This window comes from Ranitomeya imitator, chromosome 1 (assembly GCF_032444005.1).
Source record: "Ranitomeya imitator isolate aRanImi1 chromosome 1, aRanImi1.pri, whole genome shotgun sequence".
In the NCBI taxonomy this organism is placed as follows: domain Eukaryota; kingdom Metazoa; phylum Chordata; class Amphibia; order Anura; family Dendrobatidae; genus Ranitomeya; species Ranitomeya imitator.
This window is the reverse complement of record NC_091282.1, coordinates 187,430,518-187,457,892: the sequence shown is the minus strand read 5'-3', so window position 1 is coordinate 187,457,892 and position 27,375 is coordinate 187,430,518. Positions and strand designations below refer to the sequence as shown.

Genomic DNA, 27,375 nt, shown 5'->3' with positions numbered 1-27,375 from the left:
AGAAGGTCTTAGCTACAGAAAAAATAAGTTAGAAAACTGCTGCGTGTGACCATAGCCATAACTGGTTTCTTCCAAGTTTACTGGGTGCGCAATTACCTTTCCCAGCCAGCAGAGGGCAGACAAGGCATGCTGCGTAACAAACCCTCGGCCGTAGCTGTAACTTCCAATCACAAGGACCAAATGGAAAACCCTCGTGAGATCCCGCCCTCCTGGTGACGTCACGCAGCCAGGCCCGCCCCCGTGTCTTTCTTCCATACACTTGCTGTACAGCCTTGGTAACCCCAGTGTGCGCGGTGCGCAGCGGTGAGGAGATGGTCAGTGCCCGGCGGGGCGGCACCGGGGGGCTCCGTGTCCCCGCAAACCGCTGCCTCTGACTGACACCTGCTCCTCTCCTTGGCCGGGGGTCCTGCAGCAGTGATGGGTTGTTTCTGCGCCGTCCCGGAGGAATTTTATTGTGAAGTTTTGTTACTGGACGAGTCCAAGTTGTCACTGACCACCCAGCAGCAGGGGGTGAAGGTAAGTGCCCGGCTGGTGCCAGTGTGCTGACAATGGCTGTGCTGACGATGGCTGTGCCTGCACGCCCAGGACACCGCAGAAAGTTCCTGCTCCTCTGTGGTGGCGAACCTGGAGGAGTGCCGCCCCCGAGGAGTGCCGCCCCTGGAGGAGTGCCGCCCTTGGAGGAGTGCCGCCCCCGGAGGAGTGCCGCCCCTGGAGGAGTGCCGCCCCCGGAGGAGTGCCGCCCCCGGAGGAGTGCAGCCCCCGGAGGAGTGCCGCCCCTGGAGGAGTGCAGCCCCTGGAGCAGTGCCTCTCTGGAGGAGTGCAGCCCCTGGAGCAGTGCTGCCCTATAGGAGTGCAGCCCCCGGAGCAGTGCCGCCCCCGGAGCAGTGCCGCCCCTGGAGGAGTGCCGCCCCTGGAGCAGTGCCGCCCCGGAGGAGTGCAGCCCCTGGAGCAGTGCCGCCCTGGAGGAGTGCAGCCCCTGGAGCAGTGCCGCTCCAGAGGAGTGCCGCCCCCGGAGCAGTGCAGCCCCTGGAGCAGTGCCGCCCCGGAGGAGTGCAGCCCCCGGAGGAGTGCAGCCCCCGGAGGAGTGCAGCCCCCAGAGGAGTGCAGCCCCCGGAGGAGTGCAGCCCCTGGAGGAGTGCAGCCCCTGGAGCAGTGCCTCTCCGGAGGAGTGCAGCCCCTGGAGCAGTGCTGCCCTGTAGGAGTGCAGCCCCCGGAGCAGTGCCGCCCCTGGAGCAGTGCCGCCCCTGGAGGAGTGCAGCCCCTGGAGCAGTGCCGCCCTGGAGGAGTGCAGCCCCCGGAGCAGTGCCGCCCCCGGAGCAGTGCCGCCCCCGGAGGAGTGCAGCCCCCGGAGGAGTGCAGCCCCCGGAGGAGTGCAGCCCCGGAAGAGTGCAGCCCCTGGGGCATTACCGCTGCTGTGTGCCGCCCGTGGGTCCATTGTCAGGGGCACAGATGGGAGGGTCTGCTCCGTACACCCCAGTGTGACTGTGCTCCAGCATCTTCTCATTCCTGGGATGTGTCAGAGCTGTCAGACGGAGGGACACGCCCCTTTGGAGAAATGGAAGCACTGAGTTGTCAATTTAGGCAGGGTTCACATTGATTATTGGCGCAGATTTCACGATATTATCAGGAAAAATTCAACACAGCTCTTTTTTTGTTTTTAATCAATAACTGAATCACACAGACCATCACTATAATCAAGGGGGTCTTAGGAGTCTGGTGTCCATCGTGTGATACTTTGCCTTTCTGTGATTTTTATGATGGATCAGAAATGTGAATAGTCATAAAAAAATCCCCTTCACCTTCTCCATTCTGACACTGTGACAGCCAGGCCACGCTCAGATGGCATCCGAGTGCAGTCCGCATGTTTGGTGTTTATCCCAGACCCATTAACTTGCATTGCAGATCTTGATCCGGAGCCTTTAGATCAAAACCAGACAAGTCTCCCCGATTTTAATCACGGACATGTGGATGGCGCCATAGACTGTCACAGGTACGAGTACTATCCCTGAAAGAAATGGATGGCTCTTGTGCGCAAAAACTGTACATGTGAATGAGGCTTTATAAGGAAACAATATCCAGAATGATTTATTCTGGGATAACTGTCAGGACACGGCTCCTCCCTAGATGCAGGGGTGTCGATGATCGCGGATCTCTGCAGGATGAGCCATGGCGGAGGTATGGGGACAGCGGAGGCTCTGGTCAGTGTGAAGGGGACGTGCTTGTTCTGTGCCATGGTGATAACATCACTGAAGTCTGAGACCTTGGACCAGCACTTGTTGAATGGGCACTGAGCATTGCTTAAAGGGGTCCCAGACTAGCAAGTGTTTCTCTACCCACAGGACAGACGATAACCTGCTGATCGCGGGGGGTCCGAGCGTGCGCACCTCCTCTCCTTGCCTATAGGACAGCTAAGTAAAGCTCTTCTTCCAGCAGTCTTATAGAGAATGAATAGAAAGGAGGTGTGACTGCTCGCTCCATGCACCTTTCAGACAGGGGTCTGCTGAGCCCTCTTCTTGAAATCAGTGGGGGCCCAAAAGCCTTTTAGATGGGGGATAATTTCTGTCCTTGATACACCTTAAAAGGGGCTTGTCACCTGGTAGGAAGGGTCCAGTGTCTTTTCTTTAGCTCCGCCATATGCTCCCAGACATATGGGCTTTTTATTGAGTGCTAATTTTACAAGGGGGTGTGGCTCACAGGGTAGGAATGCAGATCAACTTTTATTTATTGGTAATTTTCAAGGGGGTGTGGCTTACAATGTAATAATGTGATGCAGCCTAGAGACACCCCCATAGAAAATCCAGAGAACCACACCCATTTGACTAAATAGGCCCATAGTACAGGGTGGTCCAAAAGTAGGTGGGCAGTATGTGTAATGGGGTTTTGAAGGCGGAGATTTATCAAACATGGTGTAAAGTGAAACTGACTCAGTTGCCCTTAGCAACCAATCAGATTCCACCTTTCATTTTCCAAAGAGTCTGTTTGCCCAGGGGAACTAAGTCACTTTCACTTTACGCCATGTTTGATAAATCTCCCCTTCATAACCCTATCACACATACTGTCCACCTACTTTTGCACCACCCTGTATATTGATTTAAATCCGCCATATGGTTCCAAACGTAATACTTGGGCACAGTGGGAATAAAATCAGAGCAAACATTGGCCACTTGTCCTGGTGGCAGGTCCTCATGAAGCCGGGCCGGGCTATAAACACTTGGCCATCAGACGCTGAGCAGTTTTGCTGGAGAAGGGACAAATCCGTTGTATTTGTGGTAAATATTGTGTGTTTCTCCGATCGTAGTTCAGTAATGCTGCCAATGAGTGAAGTGTCCGGAGCCATGGGATTGTCTTTGGTGTAGTCACTTTTATGGGTGCACTCCTCTGCAGCTTCCCAGCACCCTGCCTGCACTACACTCCTGAACATTGAGTTTACTCCAGTGCCATTGTCCTGCCACTTGTCTGAACTGTTTTTGAAAAATGCAGTGACAGGTCTCAAAAAAAATGGCAACAGTTTTTTTTTGTAACAAGTTTCTGAATTTTTTTTGAGCACTGAATTAAAAAAACAATCCTGTGTGTTTGGTAAGGCTACTTTCACACTAGCGTTTTCTGCAATCCGTCACAATGCGTCGTTTTGCAGAAAAAACGCATCCTGCAAAAGTGCTTGCAGGATGCGTTTTTCCCCCATAGACTTGTATTGACGACGCATTTGCGACGGATTGCCACATGTCGCATCCGTCGAGAGACGGATGCGTCGTGCTTCTGCGGACCGTCGGGAGCAAAAAACGCTACATGTAACGTTTTTTTGCTCCTGACGGACCGCTTTTTCCGACCGCGCATGCGCGGCCGGAACTCCGCCCCCACCTCCCCGCACCTTACAATGGGGCAGCGGATGCGCCGGAGAAATGCATCCGCTGCCTCCATTGTGCAATGCGCTAAACGCTAGCGTCGGAATCTCTCCCCGACGCATTGCGACGGGGAGATTCCAACGCTAGTGTGAAAGTAGCCTAACACTGAAATTCTGCTGACCTGAATAATCATACTGCCAGGTCATTTATACCACAGCATGAACACAGTAAAAACAAAACTCAAGAAACAGTGTCAGAATTACAATTTTTTTTACCTATATTTTCAATAATTTACGGTATATGGTAAAATGAATGCTGTAACTCTTATCTATAACTCATCCTGAACACAAACACAACAAAAAACTTCATGTTTTGTCAACAGAATGGAATCCGCACAAAAACCGTGGTAATTCCGCAGTAAATCCGCAGTGCGGTTTACCTGCGGATTTACAAAAACAGGTGCTGAAAAAACTGCAGACATCCCACCTATGTGTGCACATAGCTTTAGATTACTGGCTGCAGCTGCTCTGACGCAATAAGGGTATGTGCACACGTTGCAGATTCTCTGCGGATCCGCAGCGTTTTTTGCAGTGCAGAAATGCTGCAGATCCGCAATTGATTTACAGTACAATGTAAATCAATGATAAAAAAAAAACGCTGTGCAGATGGTGCGGAAAAATCTGTGCGAAAACGCTGCGGATTAAAAGAAGCAACATGTCACTTCTTTTTTGCGGATCTGCAGCGTTTTTGTATCCATTCCATTATAGAAATCTGCAGGGGTAAAAAACGCTGAATGTCAGCAAAAAATCCGCAGCAAAACCGCACCAAAAACGCTGCGGATCCACACAAAAAAGCGACAAATCAGCAGCTGCGTTTTCTGCCAAGATATGCAGAATCCGCACCAGAAATTCCTAAGGCTAATCCGCAACATGTGCACATAGCCTTAGTGTTCTTAGATTTAACAATGCAGCAGAGCTGAGAAAGCTAACCCCTCCCATACCACAGACAACCCCGCCCAAACCACTGCCAACCCCTCCCATACCACAGCTAACCCCGCCCATACCAGGCTCTGTATGTACATAGTCTATAGACAGTGAGCGGCTTATCACAGAAGGGGCGGAGCCATTCTAGGAAGCACCCGCCAGTTACAGTAATGATAATCACAAGGTGATGAAACCTTCAGGGTAGGTGCACACGATCAGGAATTGACATCGCTTTGGATACAGCATATGTCCGCTGCGTCCAAAGTGCTGCCATCTATTGAACGCAGGTGAATCCGCATGTGATCACTGAACTGTGCAGAGTCACTGCGTCCAATACATTGTATGAGTGAGATTTATCTTGTGGAGACAAGTGTCTTCCCAAGAGAAATAGACATGCTGCGGTCTGGAGAGATGCGCCGCATGTCCTTCTCCGCGGGTGAGCCGTGGGCATCTGTGCACGCATAGTGGGCATGGGATTTCTTGAAATCCCATCACTATGCTGTAACATCTGGCCGCTGCAGGGTAGATGCTGCACAAGCGTCCAACCTGCAGCGTTTACTGACCGGGTGCACATACCCTCATTGTGAGTATGCAGCACCCAGCTGGATATGTGACACATCACTGAATTCCATGTTTTAACTCCTATCTCATGCTGTTCTCAGATTACATAGCAAAAACCATTCCTTTAAAAAAAATGTTGCACGGTTAGGCTTTTACAACCTTTGTTTCTGGCAATATGTGTCTCAGTGGTTGGAATCTAGATATTATTACCTCTCTTGTTTAAAGGTGTTTTTTTCCCCCTTTTTTTTCCATTTTGAAAAGCACTTAGTGGAAAACACTAATACATGTCACTTCTTTGAGGAGGATGCTGAAGGAAATCTCACCAAACTAAGCACTGTCCAATCAAAAGGCTGCAAAGAGAACTTAGAGAAAAAACTTTCATAACCACTTCAGGAAAGAAAAACTGTCCAGAACAGAAGCCTTTCCTGAAACGGTTTCTGCAAGAAGAACACCTGTTCCTTGAACTCCTCAGAATACTCAGTGCCTTTTAAAAGTATATAGAGATGGATCGTTGCATACTTGTACAATCTGTCTGTAAGGATAAATACTATCATTTTAGTTTTTTTGGCAGAGAAAATTCTCCTCATTTTAGCAGTGCAGCTTGTGGCTCAGGGTTATGGTTTCTGCCTTCCACATCACAGGTTGTGAGTTTAAATCTCAGGAACAACAGCATTCTAAGACAATTAAATAATTAACTTGACATATGATGGCATTTACTGAGCACAGACAGACGCCCGGGGCCCGTCCCCCAGTGTCCTGAATCGATGAAGGTGAATCTACACTTGGGAGTAAATGGAACAATCACAGCAGCGTCCTGAGTGGGATACATGTAGTCCCCCACGGGCTCCTGTGCAGCGGCTGCCATGTCCTATGTCCGCCACTGCTTACAATACATTAGGTGGCTTCACAATCCTTGAATCTCCTGTGATAATCCTCAACAGCAGGCGACTATTGCTGGCATTGGGCGCTTCATAGAGGAAGAGCTGGGGAAACATTGCTCTTGGCAAATGCCGTCCCCTTTTGTGGCCTTTGGCACGGTTCTGGTGTGTGATGTTATTTCCTCGAGTCCCAGACAATGGAACCCTCCTCTTCGCTCTCTCTGTATTTTAATATACTCGGGAGTTGTTTGACAACTATGTGTCAGAGAATGGAAATCCCCCCGAGGCCGGGCAGGACATCTGTGTATGTGTGGGGAGATTACAGCTGGGAGTCTACTGTGCAATGCTGCATGTACATGTGATGGGCGATATATATAGAGAGAGAGATACAGAGCCTTGCGAAAGTATTCGGCCCCCTGGAACTTTTCAACCTTTTCCCACATATAATGCTTCAAACATAAAAATACCAAATGTAAATTTTTGGTGAAGAATCAACAACAAGTGGAACACAATTGTGAAGTTGAACGAAATGTATTGGTTATTTAAATTTTTTGTGGAAATTCAAAAACTGAAAATTGGGGTCCCTTTAACTTAATACTTTGCGCCACCTTTTGCTGCGATTACAGCTGCAAGTCGCTTGGGGTATGACTCTATCAGTTTTGTATATCGAGCGACTGTAATTCTTGCCCATTCTACCTTGGCAAACAGCTCGAGCTCAGTGAGGTTTGATGGAGATCGGTTGTGAACAGCAGTTTTCAGCTCTTTCCACAGATTCTCGATTGGATTGAGGTTTGGACTCTGACTTGGCCATTCTAACACCTGAATACGTTTATTTGTGAACCATTCCATTGTAGATTTTGCTTTGTTCGTTATCATTGTCTTGTTGGAAGACAAATCTCCATCCCAGTCTCAGGTCTTTTGCTGACTCCAACAGGTTTTCTTCAAGAAAGGTCCTGTATTTGGCTCCATCCATCTTCTCATCAATTTTAACCATCTTCCCTGTCCCTGCTGAAGAAAAGCAGGCCCAAACCATGATGCTGCCACCACCATGTTTGACAGTGGGGATGGTGTGTTCAGGGTGATGAGCTGTATTGCCTTTAGGCCAAACATATCGTTTGGCATTGTTGCCAAAAAGTTCGATTTTGGTTTCATCTGACCAGAGCACCTTCTTCCACATGTTTGGTGTGTCTCCCAGGTGGCTTGTTGCAAACTTTAAATGACTCTTTTTATGGATATCTTTGAGAAATGGCTTTCTTCTTGCCTTTCTTCCATAAAGGCCAGATGTGTGCAGTGTACGACTGATAGTTGTCCTGTGGACAGACTGTCCCACCTCAGCTGTAGATCTCTACAGTTCAAGAGTGATCATGAGCCTCTTGGCTGCATCTCTGATCAGTCTTCTCCTTGTTTGAGATGAAAGTTTAGAGGGACGGCCGGGTCTTGGTAGATTTGCAGTGGTATGATACTCCTTCTGTTTCAATATGATTGCTTGCACAGTCCTCCTTAGGATGTTTAAAGTTTTGGAAATAATTTTGTATCGAAATCCGGCTTTAAACTTCTCCACAACAGTATCACGGACCTGCCTGTTGTGTTCCTTGGTCTTCATGATGCTCTCTGTGCTTCAAACAGAAACCTGAGACTATCACAGAGCAGGTGCATTTATACGGAGACTTGATTACACACAGGTGGATTATATTTATCATCATTAGGCATTTAGGACAACATTGGATCATTCAGAGATCCACAATGAACTTCTGGAGTGAGTTTACTGCACTGAAAGTAAAGGGGCCGAATAGTATTGCACGCCCCACTTTTCAGTTTTTGAATACAGACCAAGTTTGGACACACCTTCTCATTTAAAGATTTTTCTTTATTTTCATGACTATGAAAATTGTACATTCACACTGAAGGCATCAAAACTATGAATTAACACGTGGAATTATATACTTAACAAAAAAGTGTGAAACAACTGAAATTATGTCTTATATTCTAGATTCTTCAAAGTAGCCACCTTTTTGCTTTGATGACTGCTTTGCACACTCTTGGCATTCTCTTGATGAGCTTCAAGAGGTAGTCACCGGGAATGGTCTTCCAATAATCTTAAAGGAGTTCCCAGAGATGCTTAGCACTTGTTGGCCTTTTTTGCCAGGTCATCTGGCGTAGCACCCCATCACTCTCCTTCTTGGTCAAATAGCCCTTACACAGCCTGGAGGTGTGTTTGGAGGTCATTGTCCTGTTGAAAAATAAATTATGGTCCAACTAAACACAAACTGGATGGAATAGCATGCCGCTGCAAGATGCTGTGGTAGCCATGCTGGTTCAGTATGCCTTCAATTTTGAATAAATCCCCAACAGTGTCACCAGCAAAGCACCCCCACACTATCACACCTCCTCCTCCATGCTTCTCGGTGGGAACCGGGCATGTTGAGTCCATCCGTTCACCTTTTGTGTATGTGTGTGTATATATATATATATATATATATTAGTGCTGTGCAAATTAATTGGGACAAAGCATTTGTTGAGTAAAATCGTAAGTTGGTCACCGGTCGGTGATTCAAACCGGTTTTAATATATAATCTTGGTCAACTAGCCAGTGGAAAAATGGAAAAAGGTAATATATATATATATATATATATATATATATATATATATATATATATATATATATATATATATATATATATATATATATATATATATATATATATATATATAGTGCCTACAAGTAGTATTCAACCCCCTGCAGATTTAGCAGGTTTACACATTTGGAATTAACTTGGCATTGTGACATTTGGACTGTAGATCAGCCTGGAAGTGTGAAATGCACTGCAGCAAAAAAGAATGTTATTTCTTTGTTTATTTTTATTTTTTTAATTGTGAAAAGTCTTTTCAGAGGGTTATTTATTATTCAACCCCTTAACCCACCAGAATTCTGTTTGGTTCCCCTAAAGTATTAAGAAGTAGTTCAGGCACAAAGAACAATGAGCTTCACATGTTTGGATTATCTCATTTTCCAGCCTTTTCTGACTATTTAAGACCCTCCCCAAACTTGTGAACAGCACTCATACATGGTCAACATGGGAAAGACAAAGGAGCATTCCAAGGCCATCAGAGACAAGATCGTGGAGGGTCACAAGGCTGGCAAGGGGTACAAAACCCTTTCCAAGGAGTTGGGCCTACCTGTCTCCACTGTTGGGAGCATCATCCGGAAGTGGAAGGCTTATGGAACTACTGTTAGCCTTCCACGGCCTGGACAGCCTTTGAAAGTTTCCTCCCGTGCCGAGTCCAGGCTTGTCTGAAGAGTCAAGGCTAACCCAAGGCCAAAAGGAAGGAGCTCCGGGAAGATCTCATGGCAGTGGGGACATTGGTTTCAGTCAATACCATAAGTAACGTACTCCACCGCAATGGTCTCCATTCCAGACGAGCCCATAAGGTACCTTTACTTTCAAAGCGTCATGTCAAGGCTCGTCTATAGTTTGCTCATGATCACTTGGAGGACTCTGAGACTGACTGGTTCAAGGTTCTCTGGTCTGATGAGACCAAGATCGAGATCTTTGGTGCCAACCACACACGTGACGTTTGGAGACTGGATGGCACTGCATACGACCCCAAGAATACCATCCCTACAGTCAAGCATGGTGGTGGCAGCATCATGCTGTGGGGCTGTTTCTCAGCCAATGGGCCTGGCCATCTGGTCCGCATCCATGGGAAGATGGATAGCACGGCTTACCTGGAGATTTTGGCCAAGAACCTCCGCTCCTCCATCTAGGATCTTAAGATGGGTCGTCATTTCATCTTCCAACAAGACAACGACCCAAAGCACACAGCCAAGAAAACCAAGGCCTGGTTCAAGAGGCAAAACATCAAGGTGTTGCAGTGGCCTAGTCAGTCTCCTGACCTTAACCCAATTGAAAACTTGTGGAAGGAGCTCAAGATTAAAGTCCACATGAGACACCCAAAGAACCTAGATAACTTGGAGAAGATCTGCATGGAGGAGTGGGCCAAGATAACTCCAGAGACCTGTGCTGGCCTGATCAGGTCTTATAAAAGACGATTATTAGCTGTAATTGCAAACAAAGGTTATTCCACAAAATATTAAACCTAGGGGTTGAATAATAATTGACCCACACTTTTATGTTTAAAATTTATAAAAATTTAACTGAGCAACAAAACTGTTTGGTTTGTAAGATTTATACATCTGTTAATAAATCCTGCTCTTGTTTGAAGTTTGAAGGCTCTAACTTATTTGCATCTTATTAAACCTGCTAAATCTGCAGGGGGTTGAATACTACTTGTAGGCATTGCGTGTGTGTGTGTGTGTGTCTGTGTGTGTGTATATATATATATACATATATATATATATATATATATATATATATATATGTATATATGTGTATATATATGTATATATATATATATATATATATATATATATATATATATATATATACCGTATATACTCGAGTATAAGCCGAGATTTTCAGCCCAAATTTTTGGGCTGAAAGTGCCCCCCTCGGCTTATACTCGAGTCACGGTAGCGGTGGGGTCGGCGGGTGAGGGGGAGAGGGCGCTGAGGTATACTTACCTAGTCCCAGCGATCCTCGCGCTGTCCCTGTCGTCCCATGGGCTTCGGCGCTGCAGCTTCTTCCTCTCTTCAGCGGTCACGTGGGACCGCTCATTAGAAAAATGAATAGGCGCCTCCACCTCCCATAGGGGTGGAGCCGCCTATTCATTTCTCTAATCAGCGGTGTCGGTGACCGCTGATAGAGAAAGAAGCTGCGGCACCGAAGACAGCTGTGACAGGCGGGGACAGCGCGAGGATCGCCAGGACTAGGTGAGTATGTTATATTCACCTGTCCACGTTCCAGCCGCCGGGCGCCGATCCATCTTCCCGGCATCTATCTGCGCTCTGACTGTTCAGGTCAGAGGGCGCGATGACGCACTAGTGTGCGCGGCGCCCTCTGCCTGATCAGTCAGTGCAGAGAGACGCCGGGACCGGACGCTGGGAGCTGCAATCAGCAAAGTGAGTATGGCTTTTTTTTTTTTTTATTGCAGCAGCAGCGGCCATGGCACAGGCTTATACCGAGCATCTATGGGGCGATATGAACGCAGCAGAGCACAGTATGGGGCAGATATGTGGATATATGAACGCAGCAGAGCACAGTATGGGGCAGATATGGGGATATATGAACGCAGCAGAGCACAGTATGGGGCAGATATGGGGATATATGAGCGCAGCAGAGCACAGTATGGGGCAGATATGGGGATATATGAACGCAGCAGAGCACAGTATGGGGCAGATATGGGGATATATGAACGCAGCAGAGCACAGTATGGGGCAGATATGGGGATATATGAACGCAGCAGAGCACAGTATGGGGCAGATATGGGGATATATGAACGCAGCAGAGCACAGTATGGGGCAGATATGGGGATATATGAACGCAGCAGAGCACAGTATGGGGCAGATATGGGGATATATGAACGCAGCAGAGCACAGTATGGGGCAGATATGGGGATATATGAACGCAGCAGAGCACAGTATGGGGCAGATATGGGGATTTATGAACGCAGCAGAGCACAGTATGGGGCAGATATGGGGATATATGAACGCAGCAGAGCACAGTATGGGGCAGTTATGGGGATATATGAACGCAGCAGAGCACAGTATGGGGCAGATATGGGGATATATGAACGCAGCAGAGCACAGTATGGGGCACATATGGGGATATATGAACGCAGCAGAGCACAGTATGGGGCAGATATGGGGATATATGAACGCAGCTACTGATGTCTCAATTAATTTTACTTTTATTGGTATTTATTTTTGAAATTCACTGGTAGTTGCTGCATTTCCACCCTAGGCTTATACTCGAGTCAATAAGTTTTCCCAGTTTTTTTGTGGCAAAATTAGGGGGTTCGGCTTATACTCGGGTCGGCTTATACTCGAGTATATACGGTATATATATATATATATACACACACACACACACACACACACACACACACACAGTTATATGAAAAAGTTTGGGCACCTCTATAATCTTAAGCTCAATGTTTTATAAAAATTGTTTTTTTTGCAACAGCTATTTCAGTTTCATATATCTAGTAACTGTTGGACACAGTAATGTTTCTGCCTTGAAATGAGGTTTATTGTACTAACAGAAAATGTGCAATCTGCATTCAAACAAAATTTGACAGGTGCATAAGTATGGGCACCCAACCAGAAAAGTGACATTAATATTTAGTAGATCCTCCTTTTGCAAAAATAACAGCCTCTAGTCGCTTCCTGTAGCTTTTAATGAGTTCCTGGATCCTGGATGAAGGTATTTTTGACCATTCCTCTTTACAAAACAATTCCAGTTCAGTTAAGTTTGATGGTCGCCGAGCATGAACAGCCCTCTTCAAATGATCCCACAGATGTTCAATGATATTCAGGTCTGGGGACTGAAATGTCCATTCCAGAACAGTGTAATTGTTCCTCTGCATAAATGCCTGAGTAGATTTGGAGCGGTGTTTTGGATCATTGTCTTGCTGAAAGATCCATCCCCTGCGTAACTTCAACTTTGTCACTGATTCATGAACATTATTGTCAAGAATCTGCTGATACTGAGAGGAATTCATGCGTCCCTCAACTTTAACAAGATTCCCGATGCCGGCATTGGCCACACAGCACCAAAGCAGGATGGAACCTCCACCAAATTTTACTGTGGGTAGCAAGTGTTTTTCTTGGAATACTGGGTTTTTTGGCCGCCATGCATAACGCCTTTTTGTATGACCAAACAACTCAATCTTGGTTTCATCAGTCCACAGGACCTTCTTCCAAAAAGAAATTGGCTTCTCCAAATGTGCTTTTGCATACCTCAGCCGACTCTGTTTGTGGCGTGCTTGCAGAAACGGCTTCTTTCGCATCACTCTCCCATACAGCTTCTCCTTGTGCAAAGTGCATTGTATAGTTGACTGATGCACAGTGACACCATCTGCATCAAGTTGATGCTGCAGCTCTCTGGATGTGGTCTGAGGATTGTCCTTGACTGATCTCACCATTCTTCTTCTCTGCCTTTCTGATGTTTTTCTTGGCCTGCCACTTCGGGCCTTAACAAGAACTGTACCTGTGTTCTTCCATTTCCTTACTATGTTCCTCACAGTGGAAATTGACAGGTTAAATCTCTGAGACAGCTTTTTGTATCCTTCCCCTGAACAACTATGTTGAATAATCTTTGTTTTCAGATCATTAGACAGTTGTTTTGAGGAGCCCATGATGCCACTCTTCAGAGGAGATTCAAACAGGAGAACAACTTGCAAGTGGCCACTTTAAGTAGCTTTTCTCATGATTGCATACACCTGCCTATGAAGTTCAAAGCTCAATGAGGTTAGAAAACCAAATAAAAGTGCTTTAGTAAGTCAGAAAAAAGTAGGTAGGAGTATTTAAAACAAGAAAATGATAAGGGTGCCCATACTTATGCACCTGTCAAATTTTGTTTGAATGCAGATTGCACATTTTCTGTTAGTACAATAAACCTTATTTCAAGGCAGAAACATTACTGTGTCCAACAGTTATTAGATATATGAAACTGAAATAGCTGTTGCAAAAAAAAACTATTTTTATAAAGCATTAAGATTTATAGGGGTGCCCAAACTTTTTCATACAACTGTATATATATATATATATATATATATATTGTATGTATGTATATTATGTATGTATATTATATATATATATAATGTTCATTCAGTTGGACAGGACTCCAAACTGCAAAGCTGATCTGGCAACAGCAATCATCAGAGAAAGTTGAAGCCAGATTGATGAAGACTACTGTTTGACATTCATTAAGTCCCTGCCTCAGAGACTGCAAGCTGTCATAAAAGCCAGAGGTTGTGCAACAAAATACTAGTGATGTTTTGGGAGTGTTTTTTGTTTGTTTGTTTTTTCATGATTCCATCATTTTTTCCTCAGAATTGAGTGATTCCATAATTTTTTTCCCCTATGCTTGATTAAAAAAAGTAACCATTACTGACTACCACATTATTTGTTTTCTTGATTGACATTCTTGATTTCTTTTAGTGTTTCTTAAAGCCAGAAAGTTGCCATTTGAAATGACTTTAGTTTTGTGCTATGTCTGTGATCTGCTTTTTTTCTACAAAATTAAACAACTGAATGAACATCCTCCAAGGCCGGTAATTACATAATTTTTGCCAGGGGTTGCATGAAAGCCCACATAGTTTGTTAAAAAAACACATGAAAAATTTACCAAATGACTGGAAAGAAACAAAGAGTGAAAAATTTAAAGGGGTATGAATACTTTCCGCACCCACTGTATCCATTGGTTCCAGCACTGCAAAGACATATTGATGGGGAATTTAGATTGTGAACACCAATGTAAAGCACTGCAGAATATGATGTTCCTGTATCAGTAAAAGAAATATACAGTACATAAATGGCTATTCCTAGGCCTCACATTACATGGAACATAATAATCTTAACAAAAAAAAAATATCAACCTAGCTAAACACTATGCTGGTGCCAAACCATCACCCAATATCATTTATAAAATTAAAATGCAATTACAGGTAGGAAAGTAATGGATTAATATTGATAATGGTGTACTTGAATATCCTTAAAATGTCTGCAAATTGAGATTCTGGTTTGGCTATTATCCTAAGTCATGTGACAAGGCTCGTTAAACGGTCAACATTGACTTGTAGGATTGCTACCTTAGAATAGGTGGAAATAGAGTTCTTGCTCCCTTCCTCTCTGAAGAGACAATTTGCATAATTAGCGCAAAATATCTACAAATCCAAAATAGTTATTCAAAAAGTAAAGCTATTATAAGGATGGAATCGTAAGTAGATCATATTACTGAGCAACATGATGTCTGGCATAGTCACAGTTCCATAGACACCTCATGCATTTCTTACCTCCAAAACCAGCTACCAGAATGCAGAGGTGGTAGGTCTCCTATGCATTGAGTTGTGAATTATAAAATAAGGAGCAAATTGCAACTTCCTAATTTGGTGTACTTAATTATTTGTATTAAAGGGAACCTGTCACCCCGTTTTTTCAGTAGGAGATAAAAATACCGTTAACTAGGGCCTGAGCTGTGCTTTACAATAGGGTATTTTTTGTCCCCTGATTCCCTACCTATGCTGCCGAAATACCTTACAAAAGTGGCCTTTTTCGCCTGTCAATCAGGCTGGTCAGGTCAGATGGGCGTGGTCACAGCGCTGTTTCTCCCCCACATCTTGCTTATGTTCCCGTTGGTGGCGTAGTGCTTCTCGCATGCGCAAGTGCCGAATGCACTGCGCAGCTGTAGAAAAAGAGCGCGCTCGCCGCTATTCAGCGGTTTCTCGGTGGGCACGGCCATCTTCCTGAGGCCGCGCGTGCGCAGATGGAGTCTCCTGCTTCCCGGGGCTTCAGGAAAATGGCCACGGGATGCCGCGCGTGCGCAGATGGACATCGCGGCGGCCATTTTCCTGAAGCCGAGTTCGAATCTCCAGCTACAATTTTGTCAAGACCTACTGAGACTTGTCCTTACTCACAATTACTTTCTATTTGAGGACCAGTTTTACATACAGAAGAGGGGTACAGCAATGGGGTCAAAAGTTGCGCCCCCTTATGCAAATATATTCATGGACTCCTTTGAAACCACCTTTGTATACTGTCATCCTCAATTTTCCACTAATGTTCTGTTTTGGCAACGCTTTATCGACGACGTGTTCCTTGTTTGGACTGGTGATGTTGAGACACTGTTAAGCTTCCATTGGGATTTAAATTCCAGTATACCTGACATTTCATTCTCTATACAGTATGACTATGTTTCGATCAATTTTTTGGATACATTGGTTACCGTACAAACGGGAGGTCGGGTGGAGACTGACTTATATGTTAAACCAACTGACAAAAACAGTTTGCTTCTTTTTACAAGTAGTCATCCACAACATGTTAAAAGGGCATTGCCCAAGTCTCAACATGACAGGATAAAAAGGATTGTCTCCAATCCAACCACCCGTCTCCTTAGACACAGGGAAATGGACAGAAAATTCCAAGATAGGGGCTATCCCCCCCACCATTCCAGGTATAACCGAGGGTAAAATTACAACTTCATCTGGTTCACGTAGGATTCCCAGAATAGCTTTTGTAAATACATTCCACCCCTTTAAGCAACATATCCATCAGTGCATATTCAAACACTCGAACATTTTACAGAATTCCTATCCTCACATTCCTGAATTTAACACGAGACCGATGATCTGCAATAAGAGATCGGATAATATAAGGAATTTTCTCGTGAGTTACGCATGCGCTGTGGTGTAGTAGGGTATTCGGCTTTCTCCGACTCCATTCGGCTCTTCACGAACACTTGTGCTTGCGCACAGGGTACATAACCTTTCCGATCACCCGGAAGTTCCTATCGCACTGCAGATCCACCGCACCTATAAAAGCACAAGACATGCCGCCGTACTGCACCGCACCACGGACTTTGACTACCCGGATTCTCATTTGTTGCAAGGTATAGTACCTGCCATCTCGTTTTCTTTCTGTCCTTTCACCGATTCAGTACCGCTGCTGGAAACTATGTTACCTTATGGCTCTGCTTTACTTTTCCGTCACTCTGTGTCACTTAGGCTATTATGAGTATGGGGCATAATGTAATCACGTTTTGTCCTCTAATTGTATTTACATTACTTTGCATTTGGACTACTATAGCATATGCCGTACATATATATATATATGGCGGATATTGAACCTATGTATTTTGACAAATATCTGGATGTTTTTCTGTCTGGACGTCATCCCGTCTCGTAGTAGGTTTGCTAATATATACGGGTCTCTTTGGGATATTGATTTTTATATGTGTTTTGTGATGGACTGGATATACCATGGAGTTTTCAGGGCTGATTACTGTTATCTAGGTTAATTTGTTTGTTCCATTTACGGTATATGTTATTGATTGCTATCCATATCATTTCAAATACAGGTATTTCTTGATAAAGGCTCACATAGCCGAAACGTTGAAACTGATACCTGGTATATTCATCTTGTTTTCATCACTGTGTGCGGACTTGATTTTTTTTTTTGAAATATAGAAGTCTATGAAATAAACTTGATCTTTCATTTGGAAATTTTTCTGTGTGCCGGAGTTCTTTTTCGATATCTACTGTTTTTTCTCCATGGCACCTATTATATACAGTGAGCACCCCTTTCTTTAATCATCTTTTCAGTTAGCCATTAAAAGGTATCAACCACTGAGGACTCTCAATTCTAAATATTTTCTATCCACTGGCTAACACGGTACAAAGATGTACATCTTTCCTGTATCAAGTTCTAAAAGACACTTTGGTAAACTTGCAATTTAGGAAGTTGAAACAATGGCTGTAAAAAAAGGTTTAATCTTTATTTTACATGTTTGACCTGTAAAACATAACTTGCATGTAAAAATGGCAAAACTGGGGCAATTACTTATTATAAGGTGTTTTTTTTTCACATTATACAGTTGTTAACCTATGATGCAACATACCAATACGTCCCTCTGCTCCTCTTCTCATTTTCCACCACTGTCCTCTGTTTGTAAACCATTTCATGGGGCTAGAAACCATGTTTTGTTTTGTTTTTTTGTTTTTAATCTTTCCTTTTAAAAAATATCACACCTTGAAATCTTTAGGAAAAACAAAGGTGTTTTATTCAACACTTTGTTGAATAAAACACCTTTGTTTTTCCTAAAGATTTCAATTCAACTATTCAACACGTAGGCTTGTAAATGGGCACGTCTGATAATTGGCCGACGGAGACTTGTGCTGTGTGAAGTCTTCCCCGTAAGCGCACGTGCTGCTGTCTCCACACTGACCCTGTCACTTAATAACGACTTTCTCCCAATATGAGTTTTAAGTTTCTCTTGTAGCTAAAACCGAATTCTGGAGATAACATCTTCATTCCACCTAGAGCCTCCCTTTGTAAAATCACCTGTCAATCAGCAATGTTATCAGTGCTAGAAATGAGGAACCTGTGAATGCTGTTTATTTTCTATGCCAAAGTTGTTGTGAAATATTTTAGTTCAGAACGAATCTCTGTAATCAGATTGTTAGACTGTTTCTTTGTATTTAAATGTAAATTTGGGAGATGGGCTTTTGCAGTAATGTATTCTGATTCTCCAGAAATATAGAACAGTCACTGACTTGCGCTTTGCCAGGAACAAAGGCCTCCACAAATCCGGCCATAAATTAGCTAGTCTTAGGAATTGACTTCACATCGCTAAACTAGATTAGTAATTTCTCCAGGGTTTTTACAGATGAGACCGCCATTGTCTGTCCCACCTGGGACTTTCCATCTACAGAAACTAGGATCCTTTTTTTTTTTTTTTTTGGGATCCTCCTCCCAATCTTATCAGAATTTAATGAAACACATAATGCAATGTGACAAAGGGCCCGGCCTCTGTTCTGTATGTTTGTTGCTTATGAGGGTGTGGCAGCTTCATGCCTCTGAGTATATACATTTATCATTTAAGCTTGTATAAAGTACTAGATGGTGGCCCGATTCTAACACATCAGGTATTCTGGAATATGCATGTCCACGTAGTATATTGCACAGCCCACGTAGTATATTGCACAGCCCACGTAGTATATTGCTCAGCTACGTAGTATATTGCCCAACCACGTAGTATATTGCCCAGTCACACACTATATTGCCCAGTCACGTAGTATATTGCCCAGCCCACGTAATATATTGCCCAGCCCGCGTAGTACATTGCCCAGCCCGCGTAGTACATTGCCCAGCCCCGTAGTATGTTGCCCAGCCCGCGTAGTATATTGCACAGCCCACGTATTATATAGCAATGTGGGCATCATATCCCTGTTAAAAAAAAGAATTAAGATAAAAAATAGTTATATACTCACCCTCTGTTGGCCCCTGGATCCAGGAAGCGTTTACCGACGCTCCTCACGCGCTCCGGTCGAGTGCATTGCGGTCTCGCAAGATGATCATCTCGCGAGATCTCAATGCATGGACTGGTCACTGGAGCATCGCGAGGAGCCGGAAAGGCGCCAAAAGGTGAGTATATGATGATTTTTTATTTTTTTTGTTATTTTTAACATTAGATCTTTTTACTATTGATGCTGCATAGACAGCATCAATAGTAAAACAGTTGGTCACACAGGGTTAATAGCAGCGCTAATGGAGTGCGTTACACCGCGGCATAACGCGGTCCATTAGCGCTGCCATTAACCCTGTGTGAGCGCTGACTGGAGGGGAGTATGGAGCGGGCACTGACTGCGGGGAGGAAGGAGTGGCCATGTTGCCGCCGGACTGCACCTGTCACTGATTGGTCGTGGCAATGGTTGTGGGTGTTTTGCCACGACCAATCAGCGACTTGGATTTCCATGACAGACAGAGGCCGCGACCAATGAATATCCGTGACAGAAGGACAGACAGAAAGACGGAAGTGACCCTTAGACAATTATATAATAGATACTGCTCAAAAAAATAAAGGGAACACTTAGACAACAAAACATAACTCCAAGTAAATCAAACTTCTGTGAAATTAAACTCCACGTAGGAAGCAACACTGTTTGACAGTCAATTTCACTTGCTGTTGTGCAAATGGAATAGAGAACAGATGGAAATTATTGGCAATTATCAAGACACACTCAATAAAGGAGTGGTCATGCAGGTGGGGACCACAGACCACATCTCAGTACCAATGCTTCTGGCTGATGTTTTGGTTACTTTTGAATGTTGGTTGTGCTTTCAGACTCGTGGTAGCATGAGACGGACTCTACAACCCACACAAGTGGCTCAGGTAGTGCAACTCATCCAGGATGGCACATCAGTGTGAGCTGTGGCAAGAAGGTTTGCTGTGTTTGTCAGCGTAGTGTCCAGAGGCTGGAGGTGCTACCAAGAGACAGGCCAGTACACCAAGAGAAGTGGAGGGGGCCGTAGGAGGGCAACAACCCCACAGTAGGACCGCTACACCAGCCTTTCTGCAAGGAGGAACAGAAATAGCACTGCCAGAGCCCTGCAAAATGACCTCCAGCAGGCTACAAATGTGCATGTGTCTGCACAAACTGTTAGAAACCGACTTCATGAGGATGGTCTGAGTGCCTGACGTCCACAGATGGGGTTATGCTCACAGCCCAACACTGTGCAGGACGCTTGGCATTTGCCACAGAACACCAGGATTAGCAAATTCGGCTCTGGCGCCCTGTGCTCTTCACAGATGAAAGCAGGTTCACACTGAGCACATGTGACAGACATGACAGAGTTTGGAGATGCCATGGAGAGCGATCTGCTGCCTGCAACATCCTTCAGCATAACCGGTTTGGCAGTGGGTCAGTAATGGTGTGGGGTGGCATTTCTTTGGAGAGACACAGCCCTCCATGTGCTCGCCAGAGGGAGCCTGACTGCCATTAGGTACCGAGATGAGATCCTCAGACCCCTTGTGAGACCATATGCTGGTGCGGTTGGCCCTGGGTTCCTCCTAATGCAGGACAATGCCAGACCTCATGTGGCTGGAGTGTGTCAGCAGTTCCTGCAAGATGAAGACATTGAAGCTATGGACTGGTCCACCTGTTCCCCAGACTTGAATTCGATTGAACACATCTGGGACATCATGTCTCGCACCATCCACCAATGTCACGTTGCACCACACTGTCCAGGAGTTGGTGGATGCTTTAGTCCAGGTCTGGGAGGAGATCCTTCAGGAGACCATCCGCCGCCTCATCAGGAGCATGCCCAGGCACTGTAGGGAGATCATACAGGCACATGGAGGCCACACTCACTACAGAGCATCATTTCCTTGTCTTAAGGCATTTCCACTGAAGTTGGATCAGCCTGTAACTTCATTATCCACTTTGATTTTGAGCATCATTCCAACTCCAGACCTCCATGGGATATTAGTTGTGATTTACATTGATAATTTTTAAATTTTATTGTTCTCAACACATTCCACTATGTAATGAATAAAGATTTACAACTGGAATATTTCATTCAGTGATATCTAGGATGTGGGATTTTAGTGTTCCCTTTATTTTTTGAGCTGTGTATTTGCCCCCCTCCGGTGTAATTTTGTGGTTTAATTTGGGACAGCGGCATATTTAACTCATCAGAAATGTCTTGGCGACAAAGTTCATCCTCGCTTATCCACAAGATGTTTAAATGTAAAACTACAGATCCCCTTAAAGGGAACCTGTCACCCGCAAAATCGAAGATTAGCTCAGCCCACCGGCATCAGGGGGCATTCTGTAATGCTGTAGAAAAAGAGGTTAGATTATACTCACCTGGGCGGGCGGTCCAGTCTGATGGGCGTCGCGGTCCGGTCCGGGGCCTCCCATCTTCATAGGATGACGTCCTCTTCTTGTATTCACGCTTCGGCGCAGGCGTACTTTGTCTGCCCTGTTGAGGGCAGAGCAAAATACTGCAGTGCGCAGGCGCCGGGCCTCTCTGACTTCTCCCGATGCCTGCGCACTGCAGTACTTTGCTCTGCCCTCAACAGGGCAGACAAAGTACGCCTGCGCCGGAGCCGCAGCGTGAAGACAAGAAGAGGACGTCATCGTAAGAAGATGGGAGGCCCCGGACCGGACCACAGAGGGACCGCCCCTGGATGAGTATAATCTAACTTTTTTTTCTCATCTTTCAGGATACATCGGGGGCTTATCTACAGTTTTACAGAATGCTGTAGATAAGCCCCTGATGCCGGTAGGCTTAGCTCATCGTCGATTTTTGGGGGTGACTGCTTCCCTTTAAAGGGTGTGAAATGTATTCAAAGTATAGATTTTAAGGCCTCGGGGAATTGATGTAACAAAGTGTTTTTTCAAAATTGCAGAATTGAAAAGTAAATCCATTTACCCTTTAAAACTTTAAAACTTTTTACTGATATCCACATATGAGTCATAATTGGCTGACACTGTAATGACTACAGCAGGTGCAGCCCTAGGGGGCACTTCTGATAATCAAAGTGGTCGTCCAGGAATTTTATTTTTTTTTTAATAAATGTAATTGCAGGGGGGAATGTGATAAAATAAAAAAAGAATGTATACCCTCAAACCACCTGCCGCACCATCACTGCCGCTTCTATGGCCTTGCCAGTCTTGTTTGCTTCTCTTGTGACCTCTGCAGTCCTTCACTGTCCTCATTCGTGATACTTGTGCAACATGAGGCCAGTGATTGACTGCAGCTTTTACATGCACATGGGTGGCATGTCATGTGTGTAGAAGTCCGCAGGATCACTAGGACCACCAGACCTGCATCACATTTTCCAGATGAGTATTGGTTGTCTTTGTTTCATCACATTTCCTGGCTTCTGGGATTCTTTTTTTTTTTTTTTTCTTTTCTCATTACGACGTCGCTTTCATTTACTTTATATTTTGATAGACCGGATATTTCTGAACACAGAGCTAACAAGCGTGTATTTTTTTAAATTGTTTTATTTTGAGTGGGGCAGGAAAGGAGTTATTTGAACATTTTTGTTTTATTTTTTTTTAAACTTTTTTTATTGGCTGCAATAGTTTCCTTAGGAGACTTGAAGCTGCGATCATCTGATCGCCTGTGCTAGATATAGCAGGGCTTTCACCCTGCTAGGTGTAACAAAAAATCATCTCCTTTGATAAGCATACAGTGACAGGCACAGGGGTCTTCTGCAGACCCTCGGCTGTCATGACAAGCCATCGGTGCCCCACGATCACGTGACAGGGGCGCCGATATGTAGGTCTTGGACTGTGCTTCCTCCTGAAGCTTGTTAAATGCCGCTGTCAGTGATTGACGGTGGCATTTACCTTAACAGCCGTGGGTAGATCTCAGAGTTATCCATGACTGCTAGTTCTTAGGCTCACTACTTGTTTTGCTCAGCAGACTGCGGAAAGTCTGCGGCTTCCGCTGACGTGTCTTTGACAGATCAGCTGCTTCTCTTCCACTCTTCTTTGTTGATGGTTCGTGACTGCCGATGTCATGCTGATTGACAGCTGGCTCTCCACTGACTTACTGCGGTAAGGCGGCTGTCAATCAGCATGACATCGGCAGTCAGGCACCGTTGACAGAGCAGCCTGGAAGAGGAAGAGCTGCACTGTTGACGTGGAGCAGCTGAATTGCCAGCAGGAACGGTCAGTTATTGGTCTGTGCCAGCGTCGGATAGAACAGGCAACTATCTAACAACTACCTGCCTGTTAGTTTTTTGGCTCTCAGAAAAAAATAATTTAGTCCTGTATAAACCCCTTAAGTATACAGAGTTCGTTGGGTATTCTGTCCTTAACTGGCTACAAAAGCCTAAATGAATGAAAGGATGGCGTAAGGCTTAGATTTAGTCAATTTGCATGATTTGCCTTCAGACATATTTTCAGTATCTTCTTTACACATATATTTGTGTTTAACCACATTATATGGAATAACGGTGACATTTACTGCATATACATTTCCTGATAAATTATACAGCATTTTTTGTATTGGAGAATTTATTTTTTTAGTCCTGATTTACTTATCATTCTGTTTTGCCATTGACTTGGTCTGATACTATAACACCGGTACGTCTAGTGATGTGACATGAGAGCAGCCCTCTGTCCTTTTATACAGCTTGAGAGGAATGACTTGCATGCATTAAATTCCTTCTCCTGACTAACAGGTGAAAGTTCTTGTTCCTTCGTCACCTGCCCCCATCCCCTCCAGCTTTTAGGTTATACATAACTTTCGCTGCATGAAGTGGATGTGGATTGGCCATAATGGATGACCATAGACCTGTTACATGTCCTGCCGAGGACAAGTCCTGGAACCAACTGGATTGTGTTGGGTAATATCCAGAAAGGGATGTCTAGGAGTGTTTTAATTGAGCGGATCGAGGTGATCACCGTGTACCCAACAGAAACACACTCCACAGGATTACCTTGATTTTCAATTTTGATAGAAGAGAAAGTAATCTTCGTTTATTATTATTATTATTATTATTATTATTATTATTATTATTATTATTATCTGGATATTCTTCCTAAATAGATTTCATTATATTTTGAGTTTAGAGTGGTTGTCCAGTCACAATAAACTGATGACCTATCCGTAAGTTATACTATCGCTATCAGATCAATGGGGGTCCGAAACTGCTCACCCTCACTGATTGGTGTTATTTGCTCTGCCAGATGTAAACATAGGAAAGGAGCTGCAATGGAGGAACTAAAGTCTTATGGGCCCTGGTGCAATATTTGCCTGGGCCTTTTTTTTAACAGGGATATGGTGCCCACACTGCTATACAAGCAGTGTGGGCACCAAAACACCTTAAGTCATCGTTGAGCGGGGGCGCCACAATGCTCCCCCTAGGGCGCCAACCCCCGCAGCTAGGAAGGTATCAGTGTAGGCACCATAGCAGGAAAGAGTATCCCTTTATCAGTGTCTGTTCACAGTGGTTGTAGCACGGTGTTTGTGTTTTTTTTTTGTGTGTCGGTAGCCACAGGTTTGGTGGCATTTTAAATGAATGATAAAAATTTTTTTTATGGGTTTTGTTATGATTCACATACTTGATGTATACCCAGAATACTCTATTTAAATTGAAAATTACGGTGTTATATACTGCCTGGCTGCTATATACTGCGTGGGCTGTGTTATACACTGCGTGGGCTGTGTTATATACTATGTGGCTGCTATATTCTACGTGGCTGCTATATACTACGTGGCTGCTGTATACTACGTGGCTGTCTGCGTTACGTGAGCTGTGCTATACACTATGGCTGCTATATACTATGTGGCTTCTATATACTACGTGGCTGTCCTATATACTACGTGGCTGCTATATACTACGTGGCTGTGTTATATACTACGTGGCTGTGTGTTATACTACGTGGCTGTGTTATATACTACGTGGCTGTGTTATATACTATGTGGCTGTGTTATATACTACATGGCTATGCTACAGGTCCTTCTCAAAAAATTAGCATATAGTGTTAAATTTCATTATTTACCATAATGTAATGATTACAATTAAACTTTCATATATTATAGATTCATTATCCACCAACTGAAATTTGTCAGGTCTTTTATTGTTTTAATACTGATGATTTTGGCATACAACTCCTGATAACCCAAAAAACCTGTCTCAATAAATTAGCATATCAAGAAAAGGTTCTCTAAACGACCTATTACCCTAATCTTCTGAATCAACTAATTAACTCTAAACACATGCAAAAGATACCTGAGGCTTTTATAAACTCCCTGCCTGGTTCATTACTCAAAACCCCCATCATGGGTAAGACTAGCGACCTGACAGATGTCAAGAAGGCCATCATTGACACCCTCAAGCAAGAGGGTAAGACCCAGAAAGAAATTTCTCAACAAATAGGCTGTTCCCAGAGTGCTGTATCAATGCACCTCAATGGTAAGTCTGTTGGAAGGAAACAATGTGGCAGAAAACGCTGTACAACGAGAAGAGGAGACCGAACCCTGAGGAAGATTGTGGAGAAGGACCGATTCCAGACCTTGGGGAACCTGAGGAAGCAGTGGACTGAGTCTGGTGTGGAAACATCCAGAGCCACCGTGCACAGGCGTGTGCAGGAAATGAGCTACAGGTGCCGCATTCCCCAGGTAAAGCCACTTTTGAGCTACAGAGAAGCAGCACTGGACTGTTGCTAAGTGGTCCCAAGTACTTTTTTCTGATGAAAGCAAATTTTGCATGTCATTCGGAAATCAAGGTGCCAGAGTCTGGAGGAAGACTGGGGAGAAGGAAATGCCAAAATGCCTGAAGTCCAGTGTCAAGTACCCACAGTCAGTGATGGTGTGGGGTGCCATGTCAGCTGCTGGTGTTGGTCCACTGTGTTTCATCAAGGGCAAGGTCAATGCAGCTAGCTATCAGGAGATTTTGGAGCACTTCATGCTTCCATCGGCTGAAATGCTTTATGGAGATGAAGATTTCATTTTTCAGCACGACCTGGCACCTGCTCACAGTGCCAAAACCACTGGTAAATGGTTTACTGACCATGGTATTACTGTGCTCAATTGGCCTGCCAACTCTCCTGACCTGAACCCCATAGAGAATCTGTGGGATATTGTGAAGAGAAAGTTGAGAGACGCAAGACCCAACACTCTGGATGAGCTTAAGGCCGCTATTGAAGCATCCTGGGCCTCCATAACATCTCAGCAGTGTCACAGGCTGATTGCCTCCATGCCACGCCGCATTGAAGCAGTCATTTCTGCCAAAGGATTCCCGACCAAGTATTGAGTGCATAACTGAACATTATTATTTGTTGATTTTTTTTTTTGTTATTAAAAAACACTTTTATTTGATTGGATGGGTGAAATATGCTAATTTATTGAGACAGGTTTTTTGGGTTATCAGGAGTTGTATGCCAAAATCATCAGTATTAAAACAATAAAAGACCTGACAAATTTCAGTTGGTGGATAATGAATCTATAATATATGAAAGTTTAATTGTAATCATTACATTATGGTAAATAATGAAATTTAACACTATATGCTAATTTTTTGAGAAGGACCTGTATATACTACATGGCTGGCTGTGCTATATACTACGTGGCTGTGCTATATACTATGTGGCTGTGCTATATGCTACGTGGCTGTCTGTACTATATACTACGTGACTGTCTGTACTATATACTACGTGGCTGTCTGTGTTATATACTACGTGGCTGTGCTATATACTACGTGGCTGTGCTAAGCGCGACGTACGTACATACATACATACATACATACATACATACATACATACATACATATTCTAGAATACCCGATGCGTTAGAACCGGGCTACTATCTAGTGCTGTAATAATGTCCCTTGTCTTAGCCACCAACTTGTAGTAATGTCTCCTACCCTGTAATACTGTCCCCTGTCCTGGACCCCATCCTGTAATAATGTCCCCTGATTGCAGTGGAGTGAGTTGGTGGCTCTCTGCGTCGCAAAATATTTCAGCTAAATGTGTGCCGGAGGATGGACCTTCAGCTGAAAATGGCACTGGCGTCACTGGTCACCGTCTGTGACCGTGATCGTTACACCCCGAGGAGCTGCCAAGTCCGCTCCTGTCTGCCGGGTACTGCACAACAGCTCCTGTTCACGATATTAGGTCAGGTTCACATTAGCATTTCTGTGTGCAGCGTATGATTCGCATGCATCATGCTTACCTATCTTTAACATGGTG

The 27,375-nt window shown here is 44.5% G+C and overlaps 1 protein-coding gene across 2 annotated transcripts in view; it reads left to right on the top strand.

Annotated features, from left to right (window-relative positions):
* Window positions 1-277: 277 nt before the first annotated feature.
* Window positions 278-27,375, top strand: part of EPB41L4A (erythrocyte membrane protein band 4.1 like 4A) — a 466,075-nt gene continuing 438,977 nt past the window's right edge. Inside the window, exon 1 of one of the 2 annotated variants that reach the window (XM_069752770.1) lies at window positions 278-516. In XM_069752770.1, the coding sequence (XP_069608871.1) occupies window positions 418-516 (99 nt within the window). In that variant the 5' untranslated portion in view covers window positions 278-417. The remainder of the gene's footprint in view (window positions 517-27,375) is intronic. The other variant, XM_069752780.1, reaches the window with a different exon arrangement.